At 36.5% G+C, this 22,953-nt stretch overlaps 1 protein-coding gene across 3 annotated transcripts in view; it reads left to right on the top strand.

Moving 5' to 3' along the window:
• MARK3 (microtubule affinity regulating kinase 3) overlaps window positions 1-19,863 on the top strand; it is a 153,280-nt gene extending 133,417 nt beyond the window's left edge. The window contains exons 12-18 of one of the 3 annotated variants that reach the window (XM_053697413.1): window positions 223-376; window positions 489-703; window positions 1,752-1,855; window positions 11,485-11,742; window positions 15,632-15,658; window positions 18,036-18,080; window positions 18,841-19,863. In XM_053697413.1, the coding sequence (XP_053553388.1) occupies window positions 223-376; window positions 489-703; window positions 1,752-1,855; window positions 11,485-11,742; window positions 15,632-15,658; window positions 18,036-18,080; window positions 18,841-19,186 (1,149 nt within the window). In that variant the 3' untranslated portion in view covers window positions 19,187-19,863. The remainder of the gene's footprint in view (window positions 1-222; window positions 377-488; window positions 704-1,751; window positions 1,856-11,484; window positions 11,743-15,631; window positions 15,659-18,035; window positions 18,081-18,840) is intronic. The other 2 variants (XM_053697414.1, XM_053697415.1) reach the window with 2 other exon arrangements.
• The last annotated feature ends 3,090 nt before the right edge of the window (window positions 19,864-22,953 follow it).

The raw sequence follows: 22,953 nt of genomic DNA, 5'->3' as shown, positions 1-22,953 counted from the left end.
AGCTTCTGATTGGTGGCTGTACATACACGCCTTGTGTTATTGGCTCACCCATGTGCATTGCTGTTTCTTAAACAAAGGATACTAAAATAATGAAGTAAATTGGAAAGTTGCTCTATCTGAATCATGAAAGACAAAAATATTGGGTTTCATGTCCTTTTAAAGTAACGCCAACTTAGTTAAAAATTGTCAGATTATTAATGTGCGGTTGTCTTCCTTACTCAGCTGGATGCAAGCGATTCAAGCTCTAGTAGCAATCTGTCACTTGCTAAAGTCAGGCCAAGTAGTGACCTAAACAATAGCACTGGACAATCCCCTCATCACAAAGCGCAACGCAGTATCTCTTCCAGCCAAAAACCCAGACGGTACAGTGATCACGGTGAGTTGCTTTCCAGAGTACTGAATGTTCACCAGTTTTTGTTTTTTGTTTGGGTTTTTTTGTCACAAAATATAGTTTTTAATTAGTATTAAAATAATTGATCATATTTTAGCGAATCCTGCTATCCCCCCTGCATCCGCTTATCCAAAACGGAGCCAAACCAGTACAACAGATAATGACTTGAAGGAAGAAGGGGTACAGCCTAGGAAGTCCACCAGTGCTGTGAGTGGAAGAGGAGTCACTCCTCCCAGCCCCATGCTTGGAAATGCCAACAATCCAAATAAGGCCGATATCCCAGAACGGAAGAAGAGTTCCGTTGTCCCTAGTGTAAGTATAATGTGCCATGAAATATACGTATTTCCTGTGAAACACGCTGAATACTCCATACCCTAGTCTTGATCAATTTATTAGTTTGGAAATGTTTTAGATCTAAAATTGAATCATAAACCATTTTTAGATGTTAAGAGGAAAAAAACATATATTGGTATCTTAAAGAAAATCATATAAAATTGAATCTTTCAGATTGAAGACCTATCATGCATATGATTGTATGTTAATGGACTAAATTAAGGAAAATATTACACTGAAAAATCATTTTTACATTTCCTAGATTTAGAAGAATAGTGTATAGGGTTAATACCTCCTGGGGATGTTACCAAATGTTAGTAATAAACTCTCAATATGTGCAAAATATTATAATATCCATTTAGATCTTGTAAAGACTTGCATATTATATTCCATCTTGAAAAAATCCCTTCCTACACAGAAATCTGGCCTTAAAGGGACAGTCTACGCCAGAATTTTTAATCGCTCATTTCCCAGTTTGTGTGGCCAACACGGTTATATTAATATACCTTTTACCTTTGATTTCCTTGTATCTAAACCTCTGCACACTGCCCCATTTAGTTCTTTCGACCGACTTGCATTTTAGCCAATCAGTGTGGACTCCTAGGTAAATCCATGGGAATGAGCACAATTTTCTATGTGGGACACGTGAACTAGCACTGTCTAGCTATGAACAACTGTCAAAATGCACTGAGATAAGAGGGGAGGCCTTCAAGGGCTTAGAAATTGGCATATGAGCCTACCTAGGTTTAGCTTTCAGCAAAGAATACCTAGAGAACAAAGCAAATTTGATGATGAAAGGAAAGTTGTTTGAAACAGTGATTCAATTAAACATGTTAAAACAGAATTTCCCTGTACCAAATCAAATATATGCCCCTATGAGACTATTAGCTTGAATTTTTTTTTTTTGTCACTCACAAATATCAGCACAACTTCATGGATTGGTCCCCCTCCCCCAATGCATAATCTCGTATTAGACTCTCATTTAACACTAAACTGAAGTAATAAAGGCTTTTATTGCTGTTTACAGAGCAATTCTACATCCAGCGGAATGTCCCGTCGCAATACTTATGTGTGCAGTGAGAGAGCTACGACAGACAGGCATTCAGTCATTCAAAACGGCAAAGAAAACAGGTACAGAAACGGTTCCTTTTCAAAACTCGCAATAATAAAATGAACCTTGATTTGTATGTATTCTGTCGAAAAATGTAACCTTTTTTTATTTTTATATTAGGATATTAAAGTGGTAAACATTTGTAATTTGGTTAATCTGTTGAATAAATACTTAAAGGGACAGGAAACCCAAAATATTTTTTTTTATGGTTCAGATAAAACATACAATTTTCAAAACTTTCCAATTTGCTTATATTACCAATTTATTTAATCTCTACTACTGCTACATCACTACTGGGAGATAGCTGAACTCATTCAGGTGAGCCAATAACAAGAGGAATATATGTACAGTCACCAATCAGCAGCTAGCTCCCAGTTCTGCATTACTGCTCCTTAGCCTGTCTTAGGTAATAGAAGCAAAATTAAAAGTTCTTAAATTGTTCTATCTGAATCATGAAAGTTTAATTTTCAGTTTGTCTCTTTAAAGGGACAGTTAAGTAAAAATGAATTGTTGATTGATACTATTATCAAATTTGTTTTGTTCTCTTGGAATTCTTTATTGAAAAGTAAACCTAGGTAGGCTGATAGAAATGGGCATGTGTCCTTAGCATTCTATTGCAGCACTGTTTAAAACAATGTTTATAGCAATGTTATACATAGTTTCAAACACTGCTGCCTGATGGCTAAAGACAATTGCATGCATGCTCCTGAGCTCACCTAGCTTTACTCTTTAAAGTTTTTTTTAAAAAACTATTAAAACAGGGGCGCTTTGAATCATGAAAGTTTACATTGCACCGGATTTTACAAATACTTACCACCTTCTCCTGAAACACCGGATCGCCCATCGCGTGCTTCTTCCTGCTGTACTAACACAGCAATGACGAAACCTGCTTCCTCCAATCACGGCGTGGCCTAACCAGATAAACGCTGGGGGGGGGGAGCCGTGATTGGAGAGAGACGGTTTCGTCACTGCTGACTAAGTACAGGGGAGCTGCAGGCGTGGGATCGGTGATCTGGTGTTTCAGGAGAAGAAAGTTTTTGTAAAATCCGGTGGAATGTAAACTTTCATGAATAAGTGTCCCTGTTTTAATTTTTATTTATTTCATGTAATTGGCAAGAGTCCATGAGCTAGTGACATATGGGATATACAATCCTACCAGGAGGGGCAAAGTTTTCCAAACCTCAAAATGCCTATAAATACACCCCTCACCACACCCACAATTCAGTTTTACAAACTTTGCCTCCTATGGAGGTGGTGAAGTAAGTTTGTTCTAAGATTTCTACCTTGATATGCGCTTCTCAGCATTGTTGAAGCCCGATTCCTCTCAGAGTACAGCGAATGTCAGAGGGACGTGAAGGGAGTATCACTTATTTGAATACAATGGGTCTATTTCATAGGTTCTCTGTTATCGGTCGTAGAGATTCATCTCCTACCTCCCTTTTCAGATCGACGATATACTCTCAATTTACCATTACCTCTACTGATAACTGTTTTTAGTACTGGTTTGGCTATCTGCTATATGTGGATGGGTGTCTTTTGGTAAGTATGTTTTTTTATTTCTTAAGACACCTCAGCTATGGTTTGGCACTTCATGCATTTATATAAAGTTCTAAATATATGTATTGTACTTATATTTGCCATGAGTCAGGTTCATGTATTTACTTCAGCAGACTGTCGGTTTCATATTTGGGGAATTTAAACACTTAAGAAATTTGTTTCTTACCTGGGGTTTAGTCTTTTTTTTTTTTTTTTTTTCATTTGACTACTTCTTGCTATTGCGGGTATTAGGCCCGCGGGTGCGTCAAATGCTAAACTTTATTGCGTCATTCTTGGTGCGAAAATATTTTTGCCGCAAAAAAATTAGTTTGACGCAACTTCGTCATTTCCGGCATCATACGTGACGCTGAGACCTTTCACACGGCGGCATCATTAGTGACGCGAGTGTGTCATTTCTGGTTATTTTTTTTCATTATTTCAATACCCCATTGATGTTTGACTCTTGCTTTTTTCTCTATCAGAGGCCTATGCTTTTGCATTTTTTCCCATTCCTGAAACTGTCATATAAGGAAATAGATAATTTTGCTTTATATTGAAAAGAAAGGGGGTACTAAGGCACTACATAGATTATAACACAGGAATTTAAATATGCTTAAGATAAATAAATTGCATATAGCAACGAATCTTAAATAATGTTAGCATTGAAAGGGGTGCTGTGTACTGGGGTTAACGCTAGAACTGATCAGTACAAGACTGATATTGGTGTACACTTGTATAGCACTCACATTCCTGTTTTTGTATTGGAATGATAGAAAATCAGAGACTGACAGGGCGGAGTACTAGAAAAATATTAAAATTTAACCTTTAATAGAAATTAAAACCATATATACACAAACAAGCAAGACATTTAAAAATTAGTATCTACTATTGGAATCCGGTTTCTTATTTATCAGATTTTATCTATAGTGATAGGTATAATATGAATGCTACGTTATAGGTATAGTTGGATTTATAATAAATGATGTGACAGAGGTGCCAAGCTTAATGGTTAGCCTGAGATTGGCTTATGTTGTAAGAGGGCTAGCGATGTCACATTTAAATTAACCTGGACACTTTCTTGCTAATATTGTAGCTTTGGGTTATTGTTATTCATTAGATTGAAATAGACAATCTAGGGAACGGTCGGTATAAGTAAGTTAGAGGCTCTGGTGGGTTATAAACCTATCCTAAATATTAGGTGACTTTTGCACAATTCTTGCCTCTTACATTATTAGGTTTCTTACAGTTAGGTATATTTATGACTTCTTCAATTGTAACATGTGTTGCATACTACTGTTTGTGTGATGAATAAATGTGTTCTCACTTTTGATAGATCTTTGTAATGGATTAAGTATTTCTCTTAGTATTTTACAATTTTTCAGCTTCAATTGTGCAAAAGTCACCTAATATCTAGGATAGGTTTATAACCCACCAGAGCCTCTAACTTATACCGACCGTTCCCTAGATTGTCTATTTCAATCTAATGAATAACAATAACCCAAAGGTACAATATTAGCAAGAAAGTGTCCAGGTTAATTTAAACGTGACATCGCTAGCCCTCTTACAACATAAGCCAATCTCAGGCTAACCATTAAGCTTGGCACCTCTGTCACATCATTTATTATAAATCCAACTATACCTATAACGTAGCATTCATATTATACCTATCACTATAGATAAAATCTGATAAATAAGAAACCGGACTCCAATAGATACTAATTTTTAAATGTCTAGTTTGTGTATATAAGGTTTTAAAAATTTCTATTAAAGGTTAAATTTTAATATTTTTCTAGTACTCCGCCCTGTCAGTCTCTGATTTTCTATCATTCCAATACAAAAAAGGAATGTGAGTGCTATACAAGTGTACACCAATATCAGTCTTGTACTGATCTGTTCTAATTTTGCTTTATATGTTGTTTTTTCTCTTACATTGTGCAAGATGTCCCAATCTGATCCTGTCTCAGAAGTTTCTGCTGGAACATTGCTGCCTGACATCGGGTCTACCAAAGCTAAGTGCATTTGTTGTAAAAGTGTGGAGATTATACCACCAAATGTCATTTGTAATAGTTGTCATGATAAACTTTTACATGCAGATAGTGTTTCCATCAGCAATAGTACATTGCCAGTTGCAATTCCTTCAACTTCTAATGTGCATGATATACCTGTAAATTTTAAAGAATTTGATTCTATTCTGAAGGCTTTGTCTGCATTTCCACCTTCTAATAAACGTAAAAGGTCTTTTTTAAAACTTCTCATTTAGCTGATGAAATTTCAAATAACCAACAACATAATAATTTATCCTCCTCTGATGAGGATCTATCCGATTCAGAAGATCCTTCCTCAGACATTGACACTGACAAATCTACTTATTTATTTAAAATAGAGTATATGCGTTCTTTATTAAAAGATATTGAGGTATTGACGTTCAGTCTAGTAAACGTTTAAATGCTGTTTTTAAACCTCCTGTGGTTTCCCCAGGGGTTTTTCCTATTCCTGAGGCTATTTCTGATATGATTTCTAGGGAACGGAATAACCCAGGTACTACTTTTATTCCTTCTTCAAGGTTTAAAAAATTGTATCCTTTACCAGCAAAATCTATAGAGTTTTGGGAAAAAATCCCCAAAGTTGATGGGGCTATTTCTACTCTTGCTAAACGTACCACTATTCCTATGGAAGATAGTAGTTCCTTTAAGGATCCTTTATATAAGAAGCTTGAATCTTATCTATGGAAGGCCTATTTATATTCAGGTCATCTTCTCAGACCTGCTATTTCTTTGGCTGATGTTGCGGCTGTCTCAACTTTTTGGTTGGAGAATTTAGCGCAACGAGAATTGGATCCTAACATATCTAGCATTACTCGTTTACTGCAACATGCTAATCATATTTGTGATGCAATTTTAGATATTATCAAAATTGATGTTAGATCCATGTCTTTAGCTGTATTAGCTAGAAGAGCTTTGTGGCTTAAATCTTGGAATGCTGATATGACATCTAGATTACTATCTCTTTGTTTCCAAGGTAATAATTAATTTGGTTCTCAGTTGGATTGTATTTCAACTATCACTGGAGGAAAAGGAGTTTTTCTGCCTCAGGATAAAAAAACCTAAGGGTAAATCTAAGGCTTCTAACCGTTTTCGTTCCTTTCGTCAGAATAAGGAACAAAAACTCAATCCTCCTCCCAAGGAATATGCTTCCAATTGGAAGCCTTCCTCAAATTGGAATAAATCCAAGCCATTTAGGAAACCAAAGTCTGCCCCTAAGTCTGCATGAAGGTGCGGCCCTCATTCCAGCTCAGCTGGTAGGGGGCAGATTAAGGTTTTTCAAGGATTTTTGGATAAAATCAGTCCAAAATAATTGGATTCAGAGTATTGTCTCAAGGGTATCGAATAGGATTCAAAGTAAGACCTCCTGTGAGATTTTTTTTCTCACGCATTTCTGTAAATCCGGTAAAAGCTCAGGCTTTTCTGAAGTGTGTTTCAGACCTGGAGTCTTCAGGGGTAATCATGCCAGCTCCTCCTCAGGAACAAGGTTTGGGGTTTTATTCAAACCTATTCATTGTAACAAAGAAAGAAAATTTATTCAGACCAGTTCTGGATCTAAAAATTTTCAATAGTTATGTAAGAGTACCAACTTTCAAAATGGTGACTAAGGACTATTCTGCCTTTTGTTCAGCAAGGACATTATATGTCCACAATAGACTTGCAGGATGCATACCTTCATATTCCGATTCATCCAGAACACTATCAGTTTCTGAGATTCTCTTTTCTAGACGAGCATTACCAATTTGTTGCTCTTCCATTTGGCCTAGCAACAGCTCCAAGGATCATTTCAAAGGTTCTGGGTGCCCTATTATCTGTAATCAGAGAACAGGGTATTGCAGTGTTTCCTTATTTGGACGATATCTTGGTACTAGCTCAGTCTTTACATACTGCAGAATCTCACACGAATCAACTAGTGTTGTTTCTTCGGAAACATGGTTGGAGGATCAATTTACCAAAACGTTTCTTGATTCCTCAGACAAGGGTCACCTTTTTAGGCTTCCAGATAGATTCAGTGTCCATGACTCTGTCTCTAACAGACAAGAGACGTTTAAAATTGGTTGCAGCATGCCGGCACCTTCAGTCTCAGTCATTCCCTTCAGTGGCTATGTGCATGGAAGTTTTAGGTCTCATGACTGCAGCATCGGACGCGATCCCCTTTGCTCGTTTTCACATGAGACCTCTACAGCTTTGCATGCTGAATCAATGGTGCAGGGATTATACAAAGATATCACAATTAATATCTTTGAATCCCAATGTACAACACTCTGACATGGTGGATAGATCACCATCGTTTGGTTCAAGGGGCTTCTTTTGTTCGGCCAACCTGGACTGTGATCTCAACAGATGCGAGTCTTTCAGGTTGGGGAGCTGTTTGGGGATCTCTGACAGCACAAGTGGTTTGGAAATCTCAAGAGGCGAGATTACCAATAAATATTTTAGAACTCAATGCAATTCTCAGGGCTCTTCAGTTTTGGCCTCTGCTGAAGAAATAACCGTTCATTTGTTTTCAGACAGACAATATCACAACTGTGGCTTATGTCAATCATCAGGGTGGGACTCACAGTCCCCAAGCTATGAAAGAAGTATCTCGGATACTTGCTTGGGCGGAATCCAGCTCCTGTCTAATCTCTGCGGTGCATATCCCAGGTGTAGACAATTGGGAGGCGGATTATCTCAGCCGCCAGACTTTACATCCAGGGGAGTGGTCTCTCCATCCAGATGTGTTTTCTCAGATTGTTCAGATGTGGGGTCTTCCAGAGATGGATCTGATGGCCTCTCATCTAAACAAGAAACTTCCCAGATACCTGTCCAGGTCCAGGGATGTTCAGGCGGAAGCAGTGGATGCACTGACACTTCCTTGGTGTTATCATCCTGCTTACATCTTCCCGCCTCTAGTTCTCCTTCCAAGAGTGATCTCCAAAATCATCATGGAACAGTCTTTTGTGTTGCTGGTGGCTCCAGCATGGCCACACAGGTTTTGGTATGCGGATCTGGTTCGGATGTCCAGTTGCCCGCCTTGGCCACTTCCATTACGGCCGGACCTACTAGCTCAAGGTCTGGTTTTCCATCAGGATCTCAAATCATTAAATTTGAAGGTATGGAAATTGAACGCTTAGTTCTAAGTCATAGAAGCTTCTCTGACTCAGTGATTAATACTATGTTACAAGCTCGTAAATCTGTCTCTAGAAAGATTTATTATAGAGCTTGGAAGACTTACATTTCATGGTGTTCTTCTCATAAATTCTCCAGGCATTCTTTTAGAATTCATAGAATTTTACAGTTCCTTCAGGATGGTTTGGATAAGGGTTTGTCTGCAAGTTCCTTGAAAGGTCAAATCTCCGCTCTTTCTGTTTTATTTCAAAGAAAGATTGCTATACTTCCTGATATTCACTGTTTTGTACAGGCTTTAGTTCGTATTAAGCCTGTCATTAAATCAATTTCTCCTCCTTGGAGTCTTAATTTGGTTCTGAAGGCTTTAGAGGCTCCTCCATTTGAGCCTATGCATTCTTTGGACATTAAACTACTTTCTTGGAAAGTGTTGTTCCTTTTGGCTATCTCTTCTGCTAGAAGAGTTTCTGAGCTATCTGCTCTTTCTTGTGAGTCTCCTTTTCTGATTTTTCATCAGGATAAGGCAGTTTTGCAGACTTCTTTTCAATTTTTAGCTAAGGTTGTGAATTCTAACAACATTAGTAGAGAAATTGTTGTCCCTTCCTTATGTCCTAATCCTAAGAATTCTTTGGAGAGATCCTTACATTTTTTGGATGGATGGATGGAGCTTTGAAATATTATGTGGAAGCTACTAAAGATTTCAGGAAGACTTCTAGTCTGTTTTATTTTCTGGTCCTAGGAAAGGTCAGAAGGCTTCTGCTATTTCCTTGGCTTCTTGGTTGAAACTTTTGATTCATCAAGCTTATTTGGAGTCGGGTCAGGCCCCGCCTCAGAGAATTACAGCTCATTCTACTAGATCAGTCTCCACTTCGTGGGCTTTTAAGAATGAAGCTTCAGTTGATCAGATTTGCAAAGCGGCGACTTGGTCCTCTTTGCATACATTTACTAAATTCTACCGTTTTGATGTATTTGCTTCTTCGGAAGCAGTTTTTGGTAGAAAAGTTCTTCAGGCAGCTGTTTCAGTTTGATTCTTCTGCTTTTGTTTTAAGTTTTTTTTCTTTCAAAAATGAAATACTTATTTTTTTGGGTTGTAGATTAATTTTTTCAGCGGAATATGGCTGTTTTTATTTTTATACCCTCCCTCTCTAGTGACTCTTGAGTGGAAGACTCCACATCTTGGGTATTGATATTCCATATGTCACTAGCTCATGGACTCTTGCCAATATGAAAGAAATTAATTTATCAGGTAAGTTCTTACATAAATTATGTTTTCTTTCATGTAATTGGCAAGAGTCCATGAGCTAGTGACATATGGAATATCAATTGTATAAAGCACAATTATTTCCAAATTTCCTTTGTTGATGCTTTCTACTCCTTTTTCACCCCACTGCTTGGCTATTTGTTAAACTGTATTGTTGGTGTGGTGAGGGGTGTAGTTATAGGCATTTTGAGGTTTGGGATACTTTGCCCCTCCTGGTAGGATTGTATATCCCATATGTCACTAGCTCATGGACTCTTGCCGATATGAAAGAAATGAATTTATCAGGTAAGTTTAAAAACGGGCACTTGAAAGTTGACAGTCACTTCGTCTGCATTATCAGAAGACTTCTTATAGAATACATTATGTATGCTGTCCAAACGCGCAGTGTTGCTGAAGTGGAGATTGGCATGTTTAATGCTGTGTAAAGGTGGGAGCAGGCATAAAAACTAACTGCTTAAGGCTATGAATGGATGACGCTAAGCTATCCAGCTTCTGTGCCCAGTGAAACAGATTTCTTAGACCTGTGTACATTTTTAATTGTTCCTAGAAGCATTGAGTTCTGTTGCAGCCATTTAGCGAACAGTAATATTTGCTTAAATTGTTCATGCTGTAGCTATAGCACAAAGTAAACATGAGCTTAGAAATTCAATTTTGTTTAGAGCTAAAAGATTTGCTTGCTAATAACGGATGATCATGTGTTTTTTTTTTTTTTTTTTTTAATTTTTTTTTTTATTTTACGCATTAATTTGACAACTTTTTTTTTTTTGCTCTACAATATTATTTGCGCCTGTTATTGGTCCATTATACTGTTTTGTTTGCCCAAACCTATCCTTCCCCCCCCCCCCACCCCTCCCACCACAGCCTGACAGGAATTTTCGCTTATGCAACTAGTCCTGCCTCAGTTTGTGCCATATCTTCCATCTTTGCTCGGCTGCGGCATCCGAAGTCGATGTCCATGTCAGCCTCCAGGCACTCCGAGATGTTACCATCAATAAACAGTGAAGCAGATAACTTCAGTCCTGCGTAAGGAATAATAATAAAACTGTGGAACTAACATGTACCCCACTGCCCTTCAGTGTCGTGCTGTCCCCAGTTGTAATACAAGTCCAGTTTTGTATTGCACACCGGGTGCATTTTTTTGTTGCCAAATGTTTGTCTCATAGTAACCATGTTGTTTGTGAAACACTCATCAAAATTTCAGCATCAAAATATGCCTAGGTTTTGTTCATTGTATTTTTCTATTCTCTTCTGCCCATCTTATTGCCACTGCTTTTTAATCATATTTTTTATGTTCCTAAAATGCTTATAATCTATATTCTTGAGTATACAATACTCGGTATTTAGCCCAATAGCGCATAGCCAGTCTTTTGCACACCTTGAAAGGATTAAACACCTCTTCAGTGCTAACATTGCGATTGTCTCATGCTCCCCAGAGAGGTCAGAAAGCAAATTTTGTATCCTGCAACTGCTGCAAATCAAACATCGGATTTTGGCTATTTGCAACATTTAGAAAACCTATGATCCAGATTTTGCTTTTTGACCCCACTGATCAGCATGGGTCAAAGCAGTTGTTACGCAAAAGCAAGAAGTGTTCAATATCTTTTTAAATTGCTTTGCTAACCCTCTTATAACAGTTGGTCATCTTTAGAATTCATTCTCCTCAGGTCCTTTTTTATGTACTAAAATGTGTTTTCCGTCACAGCACAATCCCTGAGCAAAGGACTTCAGTGGCTTCAACCCACAGTATAACCAGCACCACTACACCAGACCGTATGCGCTTCCCAAGAGGATCAGCCATCAGAAGCACTTTTCATGGCCAGCTCAGAGAGCGGCGCACAGCTACTTACAACGGACCACCAGCTTCACCCAGTTTATCTCATGAAGCAACTCCTCTGTCACAAACTCGAAGTAGAGGCTCCTCTAACCTTTTTAGTAAATTAACTTCAAAATTAACTAGAAGGTAAGTTTCGATGCCTCAGGATTTTTCACCAGTTGCTCACCACCGGTCAAAGCTAAAGCATATATAACCCATGTCGTGGAGTTTAACATTTTTGTTGTATTCTTTTGTAACTATGTAAATGTTTGTGCCATATTTATAATGTTCTGTTAATGAAGAGATCTTTATTTTTTAAACGGGCAGTTATAAAAGAAAACTAACCTAGTATAGTCATTGAAAGATCGGTTTTATACTCAGGTGAATGTATTTCCAAAAATCTTTTTTAAAATCATTGTCTAAATCTGTGTGATTCTAACTTTCTGCTTCTCCTGTTGTCCGTGTGGTAAGGTGTATGTGATAACTTAAGGAACAGTTATCTGAGATGTTGGTATTTTATCTAGAAGCATTAAGTAGGCAGGCAGTATGTTTTTCCGCACTGTGCTAAACTAACACGGCATGCAGAAGCAACCCCTTTTTGGTAAACAAGTTTCCTAAGTTATATGTAAAATGCTGAATATTGCCTTTTAAATATGGTGGCATTTTTGTTTAAAAAAATTAAGTTATCACTGTTAGAATGACAGCTTTTAAATTCATTAGCATTTGCTCTTAAAATGAATGCAGATGAGTCACGTCATCATTCAGAGCATGCTGGGAACAAATGGGCATGCAATTTGATCTATCCTTTTGCAGTATCTGCCTAGGAACACATTCTCGTTTCATTCTCAGTCTTACAATAATTTTTATAGCAACCTTTTTTTCAAACGCAAAATGATTCCAACTGTATTTAAAATGAACCGTTCTACATTTTGTATATCGCTTAATGTTCCTTTTAATTATTCAGGCAACAGGTGCCAAGGTATAAGCTTGGGCAAAAACAAGCTAATTAAACGGAGCATGAGCATCTATTGATAGATTTTCTACATGAATGTGAAATTTGCTCTAATCCTGGATTAAAGAATGCAAGTATTTTCTGTACTGCCGGAAATTTGTGGCAAATGTAGGTGCTGCCTCACCCCAAGTAGAACAAAATAAAAGGGTCATTATAGTGGAAAAAATTTACATGGTCTAATCTGGTAGGGCCAGCCATTTTAAGACTATCGACACTAGTAGAAATGCTGCACAGTATATAATTACCCTTTTTATATATCAAATACAGTCCTTGCCAAATGCTTTAGAGCTTGCGTCGGGTTTCAGCCTGTTATGTTTAGTGCAATATTAAGGCATCTCCTTGATTTTTCTATACCCTCCTCCATAAAACTGCCAACTGAGCCATACGGACATCACCATTACTTTTAGAAAAGATTTTGTATAGATATTCTGTTTGCACAATGTTTTCTGTATACTTAGGTTTAACTTTGTTCAAATTTCTAGTTGTAGATTTATTTTCTTAATTATGAAAACTACCTCCAGCCTTAACTGCTAAATGGCACAGCAAAAAAATGCCCATTAGCAGTCATAATTAAAGAGACTTTACAAGACCACAGATAATTTTTACCAAATACAAACGTGTAATTCCCAACCAGGGAAGCATTTACAACATTTTTCTCCTGTTCTGTCAAATAATTGGGCTTCAGTGTTCAGACCCACTGCTGAAAAATGATGTACAGTTAAGGTGTTTAATATTTGATAATGTATGTATAGAATTTTAAGTATTAAGATTTTGTGCAATTAATGACATCTATCCAGTTTCCATTTTATTTTTTAGAAGAAACTAACCTTTTAACCTATTTCAAGAGTATGATTTATTTTTTTCTTCATTTTATTGTTTAAACTGTTGCAATTTGTCACGTTCATAAGTAGTTTACACAAGCCTGTTAATTAATGCAGTAATAAATGTTATGCAATGTATCCAATCCTTAAATGAAAATGTTGGATAGAAAAAAAAAATAAACTCAGGGCCAAATTTTAATTCTAAAATTTGTCTGAACTTCAACGTATGATCCTTTCAGCAGGGATGTTTCATATCTGGCAGGTCCAGAAGTTGTTGCACTGAAGCACCAGGAAGTTCTAATCCTGCTGCTGCAAAGTTTAGTAACCCAATTTAAACAAATGTTTGTAATTTATTACGTAGTTTCCATCCGAACTTGCTTGTAACAAAGTTTAATTAATAAAACTATTAAGAAATATCCTGTTTGTGTGAAATACTTAGTTTAACTCATTTCCTAAATCCTAATTCTGGAGACTGAATCCTTTATTTCCTTTTTAATTCTGTCTGGTTTTCTCCATCTTTTCACTTGACATAACCTAACATTTGCACTGCTTTGATTCTCCTGATCTCTGTTTCAGCAAATGTAAATAACACTTATAATTTTCTAATTTTACTTCATGTTCAACCATTTTACAAAGATCAGTGTTCTTTCTCCTATCCATATAAGTGTTAATGCGTCTATTACCCGCCTGATCAACTTTATCCTTGAGCAAAAAAAAATTTGACAAAACTAATCCAGGCATTTTAGCTGAGATTTATTAAAGTTTTAAAATGTTCTTTGCGATGATTAAAACATTGTTACCTAATAACTACTGAATTATTGCTTATATACATACACACATACATATGTAACTTTCTGGATACCTAGGCTCTAACGCAATGTAACCTGACATTAATGCATTAACTATTGTTACTTAATTGTCATTTGGAAAAATGACACAATGTACACAAACTCGGGGCACACAGTTATGTGCCATCATACCCCTTGCAATATGCATCACCACTGGAAGTCAGCATAATCTTTCTTGTTCACATAAATCGGTATAGTAGTAACTTTTACAATACACTTACGTGCACAAAAAAAGGCTTCTAGTGAAATTCTCAACCAATTTAAAATGCACTACTAGCAAAGTTTCAGGTAGGAAGCAAAATGGGTTGAATTTTTTTTTTTAAGCTGGTGATTCTCTCATTAGGCACAAGCCTCCTTTATTTTCGGTAGAAGCACTATTTTAATGGACAGGCTAATTCTTAATTTCTGCTGCTTTATAAAAGCAGTTTAGTTTCCATATAACAATTTTATATTCATATTTGTATATAGTTTAACACAACTGACCAGTAATTTCATTTGTTTACAAGTAATTTGCCTCTCTATAGCTTCACATTGTTATATATTCTAAAAAGATGGTGAGATTTTTGCAAAACGATCCAACATGTTTTAAAATTTTAATATAGAGCACATTACAGTGCTATGTGATGGTATTAAAAAAAAAAAAATCTGCCAATCCCTTTAGAAACGTGTTTTAGATTTCCTTCTATTTAATTGTTATATAAGTGGTCGAAAACATGTATGGCAAATTGATTTCTAGAAAATATAGTATCTAATTTTTTAATGTAAACTGAAATTTGTGGGAATTCAAAATTCAGTAAATTATGCAAAATTGACGAGGTAAATATCAAAATCTTGTTGCCAAAAATAAAATAAAAAATCAGCATATAGATTTTAGAATATTTAAAACTCATGGGCTCACCTTTTCAAAACTTAAGGTTTTCATTTTATTTATGTTTTTTTTTCATCAATATTTGACAATTTTCAGGATCTTGTATCTTTAAATGTGGGAAAACTAGGTCTTGATTTTACTATTCTAAATATCTTTACAATTACTATTACAGAAATTATTTCATTTGAGGATTCTGAGATTTCTGCTGGTTATTTTTATATATATATATATATATATATATATATATATATATATATATATATATATATATATATATATATATATATATTTTGCATTTTTTTCCCCCTAATTTGTTTTGCTTAAATTGCACAATTGACACATCTTAATGTCTAGCTGTCCAAATAAAGCAATACATCCATAATTATTTTTTTTAGGGTAATATGTTTTTGTGGAATGCATTTTTTTAATTTTGCATTTTTTAATTTTTTTAATCATATATTTATTTTTTTTTATTTTTGTTTTTTAGAAACATGTCATTCAGATTTATAAAAAGGTAGGATTACAGTTGTGTATGCATTTTTACTTTTGAACTTGTCTTCTTAGTTCTGATTTTCTAAATACTAAACTTCTTGCTGAGAACTAAAATATTTTTTAGAAATAAAAGAAAAAATTCTTCCCTGATGTCACTTAATCAGCTAAGCATGTTCACTTGAGTCATTTGCATCATAATTTCATTTTTCATTTGTACTAATATACACTTGGCATGCTTATGGCAAAAAAAGTGTTTAGTGGGTTTTGTGAACTAATTTAAGTACATTTTTTCAGAGGTAAGTCATTTTTCCCCCCTATCTTTCTATACAAGTAAAATAGCTTTATATTTAACACTTTTTGGTCTGTACATTTACAATTTAAAAAAAAACAAAAAAAATTCTTCTAAAAATGCATAAATTAACAGAGTGAACGGTTAGTTTCCTGTATGTGCATGAGGCTGACTTTATTTTTAAAGTTAGAAAAGATTTTACTCAAACTATAGCCAGTAACCTATTACTATGAAGAAATAAACAAATGTTCATACACATAGGTTTACACCATTGCTGTATACACTCCTCTAGCATTTTGTTCAGTAATCTTATTTCTGGACACTATTATTCAGCTGCTGCTGTCATATGGACAGTTTTTTTGTTTTGTTTTTGTGTTTTTTTTTTAAACATGCAGTAGAAACATGGGTAGAAATATTCAGTGAAGCAAGGAAATTGTGTGACCCTTAACTAAACATACATTTAAATGTATATTTATTAAACTGATGGTATGACTTGTGCTGCTTTATACCTTATCAAAGAAAGTGATTACCAACAAAATCTGCAATAACAATATTTGAGTCTAATCATATCAAATGGTTTATATTTTTTTAAATATCCTTTGTCCTTTCGAAGAATACTGCATGCTGTTTAAAGAACTTCAATTTTAAGTATGTTAAACCATATCGGTTTCCTGTTCCTTTTTATGGTTGGCACCTTCTTGTTGCAGAAAAAAAATATTCCTAATTTGTACACTTGTTTAATCAATAACCGCTTCAGCATCTGGATAATATTAGAGATGTCAATCTCTCTTATAAAGGTTTTACTTACATTTAGCAGACATCTTAACTAAACCTGCACTTTGTAAGTCTTGGTTACTTTAAAAATACCAGTAAAACCACTATAATACTAATAAGGGCTGATTTCACTACCTTTTTTTGTTCTCATCCAATGTTCCAATAGATTTCTATGTAGCCTCTCTAGATCTTACCCATAATGAAATATTTACAAATTTGTGTCTCTCTACCAATTTCTTTTTGCCTGGTAATTTTTGAGAGCGATATACACACAAATCTATAGATAAAGGATATAGTTCTGCAGAAGCCTATATATTTTGTATGGAGTTGAACATCTCAAAAATCTATCATCCCATTGGTGGCTTAAAGGGACAGTTTACTCAAAAATTTTCTCCCCTTTAATTTGTTCCCAATGATCCACTTTACCTGCTGGAGTGTATTAAATTGTTTACAAAATTGTTAATTTAGCATGTGGTATCCCCACCTATTCTGAAAGTTTGTGGCCGCGCGTACCAGCTATAGATAAGCTTTGTAAACACAGCCAGCAGAAGAAATTACACTCCCAGTGTGATAAAGCAGAGATAAGGTAATACAATGTTGCTTTTCCATTGTTCTCTCAAAGTATTGGTGATTGTTTTAAGGACAGATATAAGATAAAGAAGCAGGTATATGTGCACAATGTGATACAGTAATGAGATCGGATTATACCTACAAGCGCAACCCATTTTATTAGGCTGTGGCTTCAAAACACAAAATCAGAGCTTTAATATACAGAAATAAACCTTAAAAAGCTAATTCATACATTTTTTATTCTGCAGTTGGTAAAAAAAGCAATTGTAAACACATTAGGGAAAAACTATTTTACAGTATACTGTCCCTTTAAGGGAGATAAAGCATTCTTTTAGCCCCAAGTTAAAATGGATCTAAAGTAGAGTAGGAGCTGTACTGCCCTCCACCTAGATATCACTGGCCAATATTCGCAATGAAATCAGGGAAACAAATGTAATGCTAGTTAAAAACCTCCTAGATCATACACATGCCTTTGTCAATGCATGTAATATGAAAAAATGTCTTGTCCAGTATGTGAACTTCTAAAATGAGCAGTGTGTCGTTAACAGTTGTAATATGGACATCAGCATTTAGTGCTTTCCTGGGTTGTTGAACATAAATCTCTAGTACTTTATACATTTTGTAGCCCTAAGACCACTTTCTACACGCTGAGACAGTGGGTTGTAATTGTTCTCAAGCAGACTGCTCCTTTCTCTTTTCAAGTAGAGATGCATCAGTGTAAGTTCTCTTTTCTGCTTGTCTTTGCTTTCCCGTTCTTTTCAATGAGGCTCCCGACCGAATCTGAGAGAAACGGGAGATATGAGGGCTCAAGGTGAGGGTGAACATATATATATATATTTTTTTTTTCTTTTTTTACTATAAAACCTTGACTACAACTTTTTGTTATGTACGTTTTGCATGCACCCCAGTCTTGTCGCTAATAATGGAATGTTGCCTTGCAGTTGCATCAATAGGCATATGAACAGCGAGCGTTCTTGTTTGTGTGAATGCAGCATGCAATTAAGTCTTGTGTGTAGTTTAGAAAAAACTAAACTTATATACTATTCATTATTGCAAATGCCAATTATAACTCTCTCCTCAAGATAAATTACAAATATAAAACTTCATGTATTGTCTTCCAACAAAAATATACTCCTTATCTCAGCCTGTGAATCATTAATGGTGTATTATTACACATACGCTAAAATAAGATTTTTTTTTCTTTCTTTTTTTTTCTTCTCTAGATCCATTTTATTAATATCAACTTGACATGCTTGAAGTTTCTATAAATGCTAACTGTTATTACCATGATCACTTGAACACAATATGGGAATATATTGCCGACCACATTATTTAATATCTATTCTGTAAATTGTCCATGTTTAATGGTTTGCATGCTAAGATGTGTGGGGAAAATGTATGTTCCATTTTACATCAACAGTTTGGGTATCTGAGGGTATCGGGTTAGATGTGTGATATGGATCATTGCTTGCTAGTGTTAATTGCACCATGCATACTGGTCACATGCTTGGATATCTTGGAGCGCCACTGGAATAACTGATTACAACAGAGTAACTTCTCTTTTCTTTTAGTCGTAATGTGTCAGGGGACCAGAAAGATGAAAATAAAGAATCGAAGCCAAGGTCGCTGCGTTTTACTTGGAGCATGAAAACCACGAGTTCCATGGACCCGAATGACATGATGCGGGAGATCCGCAAGGTTCTGGATGCCAATAATTGTGACTATGAACAGAGAGAGCGTTTCTTGCTCTTTTGTGTCCATGGAGATGGGCATGCAGAAAACCTTGTCCAGTGGGAGATGGAAGTGTGCAAACTCCCAAGACTCTCTCTAAATGGTGTTCGCTTCAAGCGAATATCTGGAACATCTATAGCTTTCAAAAACATTGCTTCCAAAATTGCCAACGAGTTAAAGCTGTAAAATAGACGAGCAATCAAATTGTAAATTACATAGCAAATTCAAAGTGTTTTCATGAGAACACTGGTTGTAATGTATAGAACTATAGGCAATAATTCCTGCATCTCCTCAATTATGATATTACAAATATGGAAATGGAACAAGCTGCTGAGATGAAAGGAAGAGTCGGACTTTTTTTATATATATATATATATATAAGTGCACTACAGCATTAAAGTTGCCTACCATGTAAATTATTTACTACTGCTTATTTTCTGTGCTCTCTCCATGACAATGTTATCCATATAATATATTCCCTTATTGATATGCATCCTGTATGTGTGGGCAAGTATGGATGTCAGTTTGAGTTGATCATGTAGTATTATAAATTGCTATTTAATGGCTTATATTTAACTCAGCGATTTACTAGGTATCTGAAATCAATTTTTTTTTTTTTTAATACAATGTTTTTTTTCATACTTTGTTTTTTTTTTGTTTTTTTGTTTTTTTTTATGTTAAAAAAGAAAACAAGCCTCTTTGGAATTTGTATTTGCATTAATTTCATATGTTCTGTTCTAAATTAGTCAATTTATGTCATACATGAGGAAAAAAGATCTAGTCACAAGTTTGATAACTGTAATGACCTGATAGAATTGAGCTGGCCAGCAATTAAAATGTGTCCATGCTAAAGAAATCTACAATATTAGTCTCATTATTGTCTTGGCCTGTATTTAGATATATGATGGTAATGATCATTCACTCTTCTACCTGGTGAGACTTGCATTATGTTTGTGAAATATATATAGTATATATAGTATCCACCTTATGGATATTTTGTATGTTAATTGACAAGAAAATCTCATTATAGGGCATATTTCTCTTACTTGGTGTATTCAGTCCACGGATTCATCCTTACTTGTGGGATATTCTCAATCCCTACAGGAAGTGGCAAAGAGAGAACACAGCAAAGCTGTCCATATAGCTCCCTTCAGGCTCCGCCCCCCCAGTCATTCTCTTTGCCGCTCTAACAAGTAGCATCTCCACGCGAGGGTAAAGAGTATGTGGTGTTAGATTTGTAGTTTTTATTTCTTCAATCAAGAGTTTATTTTAAAATAGTGCCGGTTTGTACTATTTACTCTAAGGCAGAAAGTGATGAAGATTTCTGCTGAGAGGAAAAAGCTTTTAGCATGTTGTAACTAAAATCCATTGCTGTCCCCACACAGGACTGTTGAGTACCGGAGAACTTCAGTTGGGGGGAACAGTTTGCAGGCTTATACTGCTTAAGGTATGTTCAGTCATTTTTTCTAACAAGACTTGCTAGTGCTAGAAGACTGACAGAAATCCCATGAGGGAAGATAAGCCATTTTCTGAGACACAGTATAGAATGATGGCTTCAGTTAAGGGCTTAATACTGACAGACACTTTGATGGGCTAAATCGATTACTTTATTAAGGTAATCTTATTTTTATTAAGCGTTTTAGACGTTGGAAACACTTTTTGGGGACTTTTTTACGTCTGGCATTTTGTAAGACAGCTAATCTGACTCAGAAAGGCCCCATGACTCTGGAGTAATGAAGGAGGGGGCCTCATTTCGCGCCTCAATTGCGCAGTTGATTTGCAACACAGCTCCATGCAGCTTCATGTGCAGAGCCTTAAGAGTACAGAAGGACTTCAGGGAGGCTTAATTTACACCTGCAATTAACCCTAAAGGAAGGTAAAGCCACAGCAAAGACTGTGGCATCATACTGTAGTGGGTTAAACCGGGTGTTTACTTCATTTTGCTCCGGTTTGGGCATTAAGGGGTTAAATGATTTGAAAATTTGTGTGCAATCATTTCAAGGCATTAGGATCATGTGGTGAAAATTTCATTAAGATCGGATGTTTTTTGATTTGGTAAAAAAGTGTGTGCCTTTTATTATTTAAAGAGACAGTAACGTTTTTTCAAAAACATTTTTTTCAATATTTTATTGTTGTCTGAGTCTGTCAAACATGTCTGAGCCTTCAGATAGACCTTGTTCTTTATGTTCAAAAGCCATGGCAGTACCCTCATTACATTTATGTTTAAAGTGTGCAAAAACATCTAAGCATTTTAAAGATCATCCAGTGACAATTAAAAATGCTGCCCAAGATGATTCCTTAACGGAGGGTCATGAGGATAGTCCTCCTTCCTCCCCCCACGTGTCTACACCAGTTACGCCCGCACAAGCGATGCCTAGTACCTCTAGCGCATTGGCCCCTATTACTTTACAACAATTAGCAGCAGTAATGGATAATTCCCTTGCAGCATTTTTATCCAAACTGCCAGTTTTTCCAAGAAAGCGCGATAGCTCAGTTTTAAGATGAGCAATCAGACGCTGTGGATAATTTATCTGTAGTACCCTCACAAAACTCAGAAGTAGCTGTGAGGGAAGGTCTGTCTAAGGGAGTAATTTCTGATACAGGAAAAGTTTCTCAGCGGGCAGATTCAGATTCCTTAGCGTTTAAATTTAAGCTGGAACACCTCCGCGTACTGCTTAAGGAGGTTTTAGCTACGCTAGATGATTGTGACCCCATGGTGGTCCCAGAAAAATTGTGTAAGATGGACAGGTTTTTAGAGGTCCCTGTATACACTGAGGCATTTCCGATCCCAAAGAGGGTGGCGGATATTGTGACTAGGGAGTGGGAGAGACCAGGTGTACCCTTTGTTCCCCCCCCCCCCCCTATCTTTAAGAAAATGTTCCCCATAAATGACCCCAGGCGGGACGAGTGGCAGACGGTCCCTAAGGTGGAGGGGGCAGCTTCAACACTTGCTAAGCGCACAACTATACCAATAGAGGACAGTTGTGCTTTCAAAGATCCTATGGATAAAAAGTTGGAAGGATTGCTGAAGAAAATTTTTGTTCAGCAAGGTTTTCTACTTCAACCAATTGCCTGCATAATTCCTGTAACTACTGCAGCGGCTTTTTGGTTCGAGGCCCTGGAGGAGTCGCTCCAGAGGGAGACTTCATACGATCAGGTCATGGATAGAATTCATTCTCTAAAGCTGGCTAATTCTTTTATTACTGATGCCGCTTTCCAGTTAGCTAAACTAGCGGCGAAAAACTCAGGTTTTGCCATCATGGCGCGCAGAGCGCTTTGGCTCAAATCATGGTTGGCGGATGTGTCGTTCAAAACAAAACTGTTAAATATTCCCTTCAAGGGGAAGACTCTCTTTTCGGCCCAGAGCTGAAAGCAATTATTTCAGATATCAGTGGGGGCAAGGGTCATGCCCTTCCACAAGATAGGCCATTTAAGGCCAAAAACCAGGCTAATTTTCGCTCCTTTCGCAACTTCAGGAGCGGACCTGCTGCAACCTCTGCTGCCGCAAAGCAAGATAACTCTTCCCAGCCCAAAGCAACCTGGAAACCCTTGCAGGGCTGGAATAAGGGTAAACAGGCCAAGAAGCCTGCTCCTGCTACCAAGACAGCATGAAGGGGTAGCCTCCGATCCGGGATCGGATCTGGTAGGGGGCAGACTTTCTCTTTGCTCAGGCTTGGGCAAGAGACGTTCCGGATCCCTGGGCATTAGAAATAGTTGCTCAGGGGTACCTTCTAGAATTCAAGGATTCTCCCCCAAGGGGAAGGTTCCACATTTCTCGTTTGTCTTCAGACCAAACAAAGAAACAGGCGTCACCAGGAAAATTTACCATAAGATATGGCGGAAATATCTTTGCTGGTGTGAATCCAAGGGTTACTCGTGGAGTAAGGTTAGGATTCCAAGGATATTGTCTTTTCTCCAAGAAGGTTTGGAGAAAGGTCTGTCTGCTAGTTCCT

Source organism: Bombina bombina, chromosome 1 (assembly GCF_027579735.1).
Source record: "Bombina bombina isolate aBomBom1 chromosome 1, aBomBom1.pri, whole genome shotgun sequence".
In the NCBI taxonomy this organism is placed as follows: Eukaryota; Metazoa; Chordata; class Amphibia; order Anura; family Bombinatoridae; genus Bombina; species Bombina bombina.
The sequence above is the reverse complement of the archived record's forward strand: the minus strand, read 5'-3'. Positions and strand labels throughout refer to the sequence as shown.